Source organism: Limulus polyphemus, unplaced genomic scaffold, assembly GCF_000517525.1.
Source record: "Limulus polyphemus unplaced genomic scaffold, Limulus_polyphemus-2.1.2 Scaffold2743, whole genome shotgun sequence".
NCBI lineage: Eukaryota > Metazoa > Arthropoda > Merostomata > Xiphosura > Limulidae > Limulus > Limulus polyphemus.
Window position 1 is genome coordinate 112,306 of NW_013668353.1, and position 11,263 is coordinate 123,568.

At 32.3% G+C, this 11,263-nt stretch overlaps 1 protein-coding gene across 4 annotated transcripts in view; it reads left to right on the plus strand.

The window, feature by feature from the left end:
* The window catches only part of LOC106467797 (serine/threonine-protein kinase SIK2-like), a 111,304-nt gene that overhangs the window by 85,341 nt on the left and 14,700 nt on the right, over window positions 1-11,263 (plus strand). For 2 of the 4 annotated variants that reach the window (XM_022395995.1, XM_022395996.1), the window contains 4 exons: window positions 1,839-1,884; window positions 2,867-3,006; window positions 4,813-4,936; window positions 7,997-8,229. In XM_022395995.1, coding sequence (XP_022251703.1) covers window positions 1,839-1,884; window positions 2,867-3,006; window positions 4,813-4,936; window positions 7,997-8,229 — 543 coding nt within the window. The remainder of the gene's footprint in view (window positions 1-1,838; window positions 1,885-2,866; window positions 3,007-4,812; window positions 4,937-7,996; window positions 8,230-11,263) is intronic. The other 2 variants (XM_013928175.2, XM_022395997.1) reach the window with 1 other exon arrangement.

An 11,263-nucleotide genomic window follows, 5' to 3' on the forward strand; every position in this document is an offset into this window, starting at 1 on the left:
CTTGGGCTACTTTTTTACCAACGAATAGTGGGATTGACCGTCACATTATAACGCCCCCACGGCTGAAAGGGCGAGCATATTTGGTGTGACGGGGATTCGAACCCGCGACCCACAGATTGCGAGTCGAGCGCCCTAACCACCTGGCCATGCCGGGCCAATAGGAGTCGAAAGTTTTCATGTCAAAGTGATATATCCTACGTTTCTGTAGACCGAGAGCATTTGCAGTATTCGATGTCTGGATAATAATATGTTTACAATAAATTATATTCATTATCAATTCTAGAAATAAATAATGTTTTGTGTTTAATATTACAAGTATGGTACCTTTGTTTATTTTATCAATACATCATACTCATTGTATTAACAGAAATATGATAAGGTCGAACCATCCTTCATTTTTCAATCAACTACAAAGATCGTCAGCTGAAGCTAATTTTACAAGCATGCCAAGTTCCATCGTGTTAAATCTATTATCATTAGATAACCCATAATTATAATAATAACGGAAAAGTTAGTTACTTATAACCGAGTTTTAAATCTCGACTTCCAAAGTCTAAACCTGTCACTTTTAATATTTATCTCACTTGTTTCCATTATTACTATGCCTACACTGAAATACACCCCCACATGCTGATTGTACACATTTTTTAACAGACAACTAAATCATATCTAGTTATAGGGAATGTCATAGTGGTACAGCATCTGTATTGACTGTTCTGTAAATTTTGGAAATGATATTGGCAGTCCTGCATATAGTAGGATGCTGATTTTACATTCTCATTTAGGCGTGCTTATCTTCGATGATATTCTTTGTGTTATTGATGTGCAGTGGGTTTTGCTTCTCTTTCCTAATTCACTATAAGTATATCCTTCCTTGAAGAGGACTGCTACAATAGTCTTCAGTCTATACCAGTATTGTACCGTCGAATGGCCATGAATGTAGAGTGTGTTAAATATATAAGCTTGTGTGAATATAGAGTGTGTTAAATATATAAGCTTGTGTGAATGTAGAGTGTGTTAAATATATAAGCTTGTGTGAATGTAGAGTGTGTTAAATATATAAGCTTGTGTGTGAATGTAGAGTGTGTTAAATATATAAGCTTGTGTGAATATAGTGTGTTAAATATATAAGCTTGTGTGAATGTAGAGTGTGTTAAATATATAAGCTTGTGTGTGAATGTAGAGTGTGTTAAATATATGTGTGAATGTATAGACACATATACTCGTTCTGTACTAGAAAAACTTCCAGCTTTTTAAAAATATGATTGACATGAACACATTTGTACATAGATAATGGATAATGTTGTGAAATAAACTTTGTTAAAAATGTTGGTTATTTGAAAACCACTTTTTCCAAGAAATAAAAAAAAAAAATGATGCTGAATGTAAATTTGTACTGTTAAATAACATATGAATTATCCAATAATTTTGGAACGATTATAGCTTAGAAAACATTTTCAAGATGTAATTTTTATTCCGGTGAACGTCTTTCTAAGCATATAACTTTCAATTTCTTTTGTGTACAAACGTTAATAAAAATATACTTAAGCCAATCAATTGATTTTCCTCTATAATGAATAACGTGTTATTCTACCTTGATTTATATTTTGGTTCTTTTTCCTCTATAATGAATAACGTGTTATTCTACCTTGATTTATATTTTGGTTATTTTTCCTCTATAATGAATAACGTGTTATTCTACCTTGATTTATATTTTGGTTATTTTTCCTCTATAATGAATAACGTGTTATTCTACCTTGATTTATATTTTGGTTATTTTTCCTCTATAATGAATAACGTGTTATTCTACCTTAATTTATATTTTGGTTCTCTTCTAGGCAGAAAATCTTTTACTTGATGAAAACATGAACATCAAGATAGCAGGTATGCACATCTTTGCATTATGTTAGTTACTGATAATGAGTCACATTTCCAAATTATCTGCAAGCATACCCTTGTTTTAATATAGAAATTTTCACAATTTCATCTATTCAGATGTATACAGTTTTAACATTGAACGTCAGTTAAGAAACTTAAAAAATAGCAAAATTCCTTTCGCTCTTACCCTATTGTTTCAGTCATTTGCCTATGGTATCACTTTTGTCCACCTGTAGGAAAGGTTCTGGCAAAGCTGTGCATACTACGTGTGAAAGTAGTACCTTTCCTACTGGCCGGTCTGGTGAAGTTTCGAGGATATAACCTCCCTTATGGTTCATTGGGAATGATGAACAGTCACGCCGATAGTGCACGCGCCCTGAGAAACTAGCATTGTTGGTTTCTGTGTATAACTTCAAACACTTCTCGTGAGAAACAACTTTTTAAATATAAATAGCTCTCTCCAGTAAAGTCACCATCATTTTGTGTATCCACAATTTATACTGACTGTGTTTATGAGTGTAAATATAGATTGTTTCATTCTATCACACATTATGTTCAATCTGTCATTATTCGAACTCAGTCAAAGTAAGACAATTCAGATTTGATCCATGGTCTGTTCCTGGTCGAATCTTCTGCAGAATCAATCTTGTCACACTTGGAGGAAGCCAATACCCCAGGAAATACCACAAAACTATATATGATAATATATGAAGTTTCTTATTTTTACAAGGCCAAGCGTGGGCTAGAGGTTAGCATGTCATAGCTACATCTCTTATGATCAGTAGTTCAAAGCTACGGACGGCTGTACCTGAACCACACGGGTCTCTGACCTAGCTGTTTAGTCCACGTGCTCAAAAAGTGCCGTTTAGATTGAAAACGGCAATTGCATTCCTTTTGTTTTACATTTACAGTATTTATATGTTACATGTACATATATTTATACCATATGTCTTTAAAATAATGTGCTTATTAAGCTTATTTAGTTTAGAAATATTTTTTGTAGACTTTGGTTTCAGTAATTACTACTCTATGGACAACTGGCTGACCACGTGGTGTGGGAGTCCTCCATACGCAGCACCCGAAGTATTTGAAGGCAAGAAATACGTTGGCCCAGAAATTGACGTATGGGTATGTAGTTGAATAACATCAGTACGTAAAGTGTACCAACAATTAAGAGGCTGATTCAAAAAGTCAATTTTAAGTATAAGTACAAACTCTTTAAAAATGATTTAGTATGTGAAAATACTAATATGTATGTATACAACACAAATCAAAAGTTTCCTTGGAGCCTTTGTAAAGACACGACGGTCTCTTTGTTATCCTATAAAGTACAAGTCTTGGCAAACACATTAAATCTAGCTGCTCATTTATCCAATGTAATCATTTCCGATTTTGTTATTGAAGAGCTTTTGCTCATAAAGTGTCTTATCTCGTAATGTCACTGTCAATAATCTAAAGGAATTTGAACTATGAAAACGTGAGGCCTGGCATATCCTTATGAATGATATAAATATTTAATATTAGTGCTTTTCTTATTAAAAAGTTCGATTTGACAAACACTTACCACTGATGGAAATTTTGAATGTTACTACTTCTTCTCACATTAAAAAAAGTGCGACCTGGCATATCTTTGTGAAATATATTAAATGTTACTAATTTTCTTATAGAAAAATGTGGCCTAGCATACCGTTATGATATATATATATATATATATTGAAGGTTACTGCTTTACATATCAGAACAGACCTGGCATATCTTTATGAAAGATACATATATTGAATGTTACTACTTTTCATATCAAAACAGGCCTGACATACAGTTATGATAGATACATATATTGAAGGTTATTGCTTTTCATATCAAAACGGGCATGACATACAGTTATGATAGATACATATATTGAAGGTTATTGCTTTTCATATCAAAACGGGCCTGACATACAGTTATATAGATACATATATTGAAAGTTACTGCTTTACATATCAAAACGGGCTTGGCATACCGTTATGACAGATCATATATTGAATGTTACTACTTTTCATATCTTACAAGTGGCCTACCGTAATCTTATGAGTGATGGAAACATTGAATATTGCCCTATTTCTTATAGAAAAGTGCAGCTTATGATAGGTACAAATGTTGAATGTTTCTATTTTTCACGTCGGAATAAAGTGCGAAATGTTGAATGTTAGTGTTTTTCACGTCGGAATAAAGTGCGAAATGTTGAATGTTAGTGTTTTTCACGTCGGAATAAAGTGCGAAATGTTGAATGTTAGTGTTTTTCACGTCGGAATAAAGTGCGAAATGTTGAATGTTAGTGTTTTTCACGTCGGAATAAAGTGCGAAATGTTGAATGTTAGTGTTTTTCCTATAAATAAATGCGCCTATCATATTCTTATAACTTACATAATTTCAAAGAAGTGGGTCCTGGCATACCCTTATGACAGAAACAAATACTAAATATTAATGCTTATCGAACAAATGTTGCCTCGCATCTCCTTATGACATACAAATATTGAATGTTACTGTCTTTCTTATAGAAAAGTGCAGCTTGCACACCCTTATGACTGATACAAATATTGAATGATAATGCTTTTCGTGTCAAAAATGTGCAGCCGAAACAAACGTTGAATATTACTGTTTTCGTAAACATTTTTTAATAATTTTCATGATATGTTATCACTCATGAGAATTATGTTTGAATTTCGTAGAAACGTCCATGTTGTATCAGGTGTGTCAATATATCAGATATATTAATTACTATAAGGCCATGTTTCAATTTGACTGTAGTTCATTTCATAATTTGTCTTTCTTTATAAAGCACGAAATAATTGTGATATCTTGAGGTTCGTCCTCTTCGTATACTTAATTATCTGTTTATTTTTTTTTAACTTTTGTCATTCAAATAAAAAAAAAGGTATTTTTTGATTTTAGAGTTTGGGAGTTGTACTCTATGTCTTGGTGTGTGGAAACCTACCGTTTGACGGCAGTAGTCTTCAGGTCCTTCGGGAACGAGTGTTGTCTGGTCGTTTTCGTATTCCATACTTCATGTCTTCAGGTAGGAACGATTGTTGCCTGGTCGTTTTCGTATTCCATACTTCATGTCTTCAGGTAGGAACGATTGTTGCCTGGTCGTTTTCGTATTCCATACTTCATGTCTTCAGGTAGGAACGATTGTTGCCTGGTCGTTTTCGTATTCCATACTTCATGTCTTCAGGTAGGAATATCTAGATTAAGTTCGTTGTTAACTACAAAGCTGCACAATGGCCTATCTGTGTTCTGTCTTCCGCGTTTATCGAAACCCAATTTTTACCGTTACGAGTCCTCGGACTTAGCCATTGGGAAAATAATTGATATCTAATAATTGCATTTATGCTTCTGAAAAATACTCTTCATCATAACTTAGTATCTTCAGTAGCTATTGAAGCGTACTATGTATTGGACACTAACTCCTATTAAAAACACTAAAGGTTGCCTTCCAGTTAAGTATTTGAACATTATCATAAGTGATTTCATGTCACACTATGTCGTGTTCTTTAATTAAGAAAAATATTTATGGTTTAAGTGCTTTGTTCCTTCTGCATTGTCTTAAGTAGGTATTACACTGGTCCTGATTGGTTAATCGGCTATTAATTTAAACATCTTTCACTGTCAAGTTATTTTTCTAGCCTTAGATAAACTTGCCTTGTTTTTGTTCTCTCAAAAAATCAAATAAGTATAATACTTTAATGTGTCAAGCGAAGAATTGAAAAATATGCTTATGTGGGATAATATTACATCTAGTGCTACCAGTATATGTAAGAGTAGGTTGAGTATAAAAGTTTGAACACATTGGTATAACTTATTTCACAATAAGTATAATACTTTAATGTGTCAAGCGAAGAATTGAAAAATATACTTATGTGGGATAATATTACATCTAGTGCTACCAGTATATGTAAGAGTAGGTTGAGTATAAAAGTTTTAACACATTGGTATAACTTATTTCACTTTAAGTATAATACTTTAATGTGTCAAGCAAAGAATTGAAAAATATGCTTATGTGGGATAATATTACATCTAGTGCTACCAGTATATGTAAGAGTAGGTTGAGTATAAGTTTTAACACATTGGTATAACTTATTTCACTTTAAGAATAATTAAAAGCTTACACTTGAGTGAGATTTGGCAGCTGTTTTTTTAAAAGATAGAATAAAATACAAATCTATGGCTAATCGTAAAATTCGCCATATTGATCAAATTTAGCCATAATTTTACTTGTCACTACTTTATACCTCTAACTTACAGAAATAATACAATAATACACAACTACATCTTGTTTGTTGATGCTACTGTCAACGAGGCGTTTCTTTCAATATTAAATATCAATATGTTCACAACTAAACGTTTCGAGGCCAATAGCAGGACAAGTTCAATTATGCTTCATATGTTCACAACTAAACGTTTCGAGGCCAATAGCAGGACAAGTTAAATTATGCTTCATATGTTCACACCTAAACGTTTTGAGGTTAGTAGCTGGCCAAGTTAATTGTTTGTTTGTTTGTTTTGAAATTCGCGCAAAGCTACACGAGGGCTATCTGCGCTAGCCGTCCCTTATTTTGCAGTGTAAGACTAGAGGGAAGGCAGCTAGTCATCACCACCCACCGCCAACTCTTGGGCTACTCTTTTACCAACAAATAGTGGAAAAACGTTATAACGCCCCCAAGGCTGAAGGGGCAAGCATGTTTGGTGTGAGGGGGATTCGAACCTGCGACCCTCAGATTGCGAGTCGAGCCCCCTAACCACCTGGCCATTCCGGGCCTACTTAATATGTACACACCTAAACGTTTTGTTCTCCTGTGGGATAGGGGTGAATTTACGCACGTACAACGCTAGAATCCGGGGTTCGAATCACCGCATGGACACAGCAGATAGCCCAAAGTGTCTTTGCTCTAAAACAAACAAACCCTAAACGTTTTATCTACTTGATGCTTTTTAGTATGGAGTGATTATGAAAGGTTCAATATCTCCAGTATTTTTCTTACCATTTTGAAAGAAAATAGCTTTTTAAATTTAGATACGATTTGTTCAATACAGTTAACAATCACGAAAATGTATCCGTAGAATTTCCCGGTGCATATAACTGATACTAGTTTCTGTTTTAACACTCCCATGTAATTCGTGTCAATATTCCTTTAGATTCGTTAGAAAACTTTAAATGGCAACTTTAGAATTAAACCGAAATTTTCATTCTTAGGTTACACAGTACTATTCCTACTAAACATATCTCACAGATACTATTCCTACTAAACATATCTCACAGATACTATTCCTTCTAAATATATCTCACAGATACTATTCCTACTAAATATGTCTCACGGATACTATTCCTACTAAACATATCTCACAGATACTATTCCTAATAAATATATCTCACAGATACTATTCCTACTAAATATATCTCACAGATATATTACTACTAAATATATCTCACAGATACTATTCCTAATAAATATATCTCACAGATACTATTCCTAATAAACATATCTCACAGATACTATTCCTACTAAACATATCTCACAGATACTATTCCTACTAAACATATCTCACAGATACTATTCCTACTAAACATATCTCACAGATACTATTCCTACTAAATATATCTCACAGATACTATTCCTACTAAATATGTCTCACAGATACTATTCCTACTAAATATATCTCACAGATACTATTACTACTAAATATATCTCACAGCTACTATTCCTACTGAATATATCTCACAGATACTATTACTACTAAATATATCTCACAGCTACTGTTCCTACTGAATATATCTCACATAAATGAGAATAAATTCGTTTATTTCCAACTTTAAGATCATGCCAAAATACTAAGTTTTTAATTATTTTTTGCAAAATAAATCATTATACGAATAATTTCAGTACAGAAATTCAGAGGCATCCTTAACATTATAATTATATCTATGGTGTAATCTTGAAGATATCAAAATTAATTTCAAAACTGGAGAATTGTATCAGATAATTTAATATCTTTGCTGGGCAAATGTTAATCTTCTAAGTAAATATTATTGATGTATGTTATGATACTATTTTTTGTTGTTTGGTTTATTTTCTAGAATGTGAAAACTTGATTCGTCGGATGCTAGTGTTAGACCCAAACAAAAGGTTTACTGTAGAGCATATCAAAAGACATAAATGGATGCAACTAGAAAGTGCTATCCCTCCATCACTTTCACAACATGTTGGCCCTTATCCTAGTGACAGAGAAGCGGTAAAACTTGGAGAGTTCAATGAACAAATACTGCGGTTAATGCAGAGTCTAGGAATTGATACGTCCAAAACTAGGGAGGTAAAAGTACTCGAATAAATCTTATAAGCTCGTTATAAACGTTTAATATTTATTCCTTTAATCTTCCAAAAATGTTTACTTACAATGCTATAAACTCTTAGGGATGATTGATACGAAGTGTTATATCTTATTGAATCCAACTGGCTTTGTGAATCTCGAACTATTTTAAAATGCAAATAAAAATGGGGTTTTGGAGTGAGTTACTTGTCCTTGTTTTACAAAACGGAGCTCAAATACTTAAAAAGATTCAATTACGTAAAAAAATACTTAAGAAGTAATACTCTTAAGCAAAGTATGTATAAAGATACTTTAGAAGTAACAATATCAAACAAAGTATGTATAAAGATCTTTAAAAGTAACATTTTATATAATGTATAAAAATACGTAAGAAGTAACTCTATTAAGTAAAGTATATATAAAATACTTTAGAAGTAACTCTATTAAGTAAAGTATGTATAAAATACTTTAAAAGTAACTCTATTAAATAAAGTATGTATAAAATACTTTAGAAGTAACTCTATTAAATAAAGTATGTATAAAATACTTTAGAAGTAACTCTATTAAATAAAGTATGTATAAAATACTTTAGAAGTAACTCTATTAAATAAAGTATGTATAAAATACTTTAGAAGTAACTCTATTAAATAAAGCATGTATAAAATACTTTAGAAGTAACTATATTAAATAAAGTATGTATAAAATACTTTAGAAGTAACTATATTAAATAAAGTATGTATAAAGATACTTTAAAAGTAACATTTTGTATAATGTATAAAAATACTTAAGAAGTAACTCTATTAAGTAAAGTATGTTACCCAAGTATATTATTTGTTATGTACAGAGAGTTGAGTACAGTATATTAAAACAAAAGGTTAAGTATGTTATATTGAATTGAGGATTGAGTACTTTGTATTAATAGATGACGTTAAGTTCGTTATATTGAACAGAAGGTTGAGTACTTTATATTAAAACAGAAGGTTAAGTACGTTATATTGAACAGAAGGTTGAGTACTTTATATTAAAACAGAAGGTTAAGTACGTTATATTGAGTACTTATGCTAAAACCACTCCGATATGGAATCGCTGTGAAAATCGCTGTATTAAAATTACCTATTGATATAGTTTCTTGCTACCTAGGCAATGTGATACCACTGAAAATAGGTTGCTTTTGGAAAATATATGTAACAGCCCTTTCCATAGCAAAATGTTTATACACTAAGGTCATAAAGGTGTATTGAGATTGTGGACTTAGAATTTCCAAGACGGAGATATCACTTTTATTTAATGACACTGGAAAACAGAAATATAGATCAACTCTGCGCACCAAGTTCATCCAGAAAGAGATCTGAAACAAGTCGCACCCCATCTGTGGTAAGCGGTTAGGAAAGTGCTGTAAGAATCCACGAACATAAAGGTCAGTGGCAAGTGTCATCCGCTTATCCCAGGCAACATTATAAAAAATTATCCTCTTCCATAAAGTGATACAAGTCACATCTCCACAAGAGATTCTACGACGTATCCGTTCGTTTATAGCATACTTCAAAAAGTTAGAGAATGAAACGGGTATTCACGCTACTCCATACTATGACATGCTGACCAAGTCACTGGATACAGTGCCTATAAATTTCTATGCAATCGGACTGTTGAAAAAGGACTTGGAAACTGTCGTTCTCGTAGGCAACATGGTTTATAGAAACACTCAGGGAAAAGTAATGTACGTTGGACACGACAGCCATACTACTGAGTCTTTTCTAGTAGAAACTACGCTGCAGGGCTATATTCAAGATACACAGTCGTGAGATAAGGTACGACCGGACGCGGCACCTGAACTATAACGACGTAGTGAGGCTCCAAAATCGTTTTAAATGTAACGTACTTAACCTCTGTATATATGTAGCAACTTCCATATTTTTTGTCGATTCTTCAGTTTCTAGTAACGTTAAGAAGAAATTCGGAATTCATACATTTTACCTACATATAATTAAAACAGTAATGTACTTATGTACAAATACCATTTTTTATTTCTATCTATCCTTTTGTTTATATTCCATTTTACCTACTATAGAACATTAAAAGGTAAGGTCTACCATATCAGGTTCTGAAAGTATTCAGGTTTAATCTTTCGTTTTATCCTCTACATTTCTCTCCAGTTCTACCACTAGTTTCATTTTACAATCATGATCGCTAGCTGTAGCATTTCCAGTTTTACTGTTGCTTTTGAGTTAAGTCATTTATACTTGTTTTCGTAACACAACACTGAACATTCATGAAAACGTTATTGTAATAAATGTAGGGAATATATTGACAAATACATTTCAAACCTTGTAGAATGTGCTTTCCAAATAATTAATATTTATTTACTTGTAGTTTTATTGAACTATTTGTACTACTAAAAACCTGAAAGTTTATTTCGTATGTTGATTGAATAATTAAATTTTAGCAAATTTAAACTTTGTTTTTCAGATAATTAAGTGAAGTATAACTATTTTGGTATTTCTGTTTGTCAAACTGTAGGAGTTATCAGATAGCTTTCACGAGACAAGTGAAATATAACAATAATTTGGTATTTCTGTTTGTCAAATTGTAGGAGTTATCAGATAGCTTTCACGAGACAAGTGAAGTATAACTATTTAGGTATTTCTGTTTGTCAAATTGTAGGAGTTATCAGATAGCTTTCACGAGACAAGTGAAGTATAACTATTTTGGTATTTCTGTTTGTCAAACTGTAGGAGTTATCAGATAGTTCTCACGAGACAAGTGAAGTATAACTATTTAGGTATTTCTGTTTGTCAAATTGTAGGAGTTATCAGATAGTTCTCACGAGACAAGTGAAGTATAACTATTTAGGTATTTCTGTTTGTCAAATTGTAGGAGTTATCAAATATTTCTCACGAGACAAGTGATGTATAACTATTTAGGTATTTCTGTTTGTCAAATTGTAGGAGTTATCAGATAGTTCTCACGAGACAAGTGAAGTATAACTATTTAGGTATTTCTGTTTGTCAAATTGTAGGAGTTATCAGATAGTTCTCAC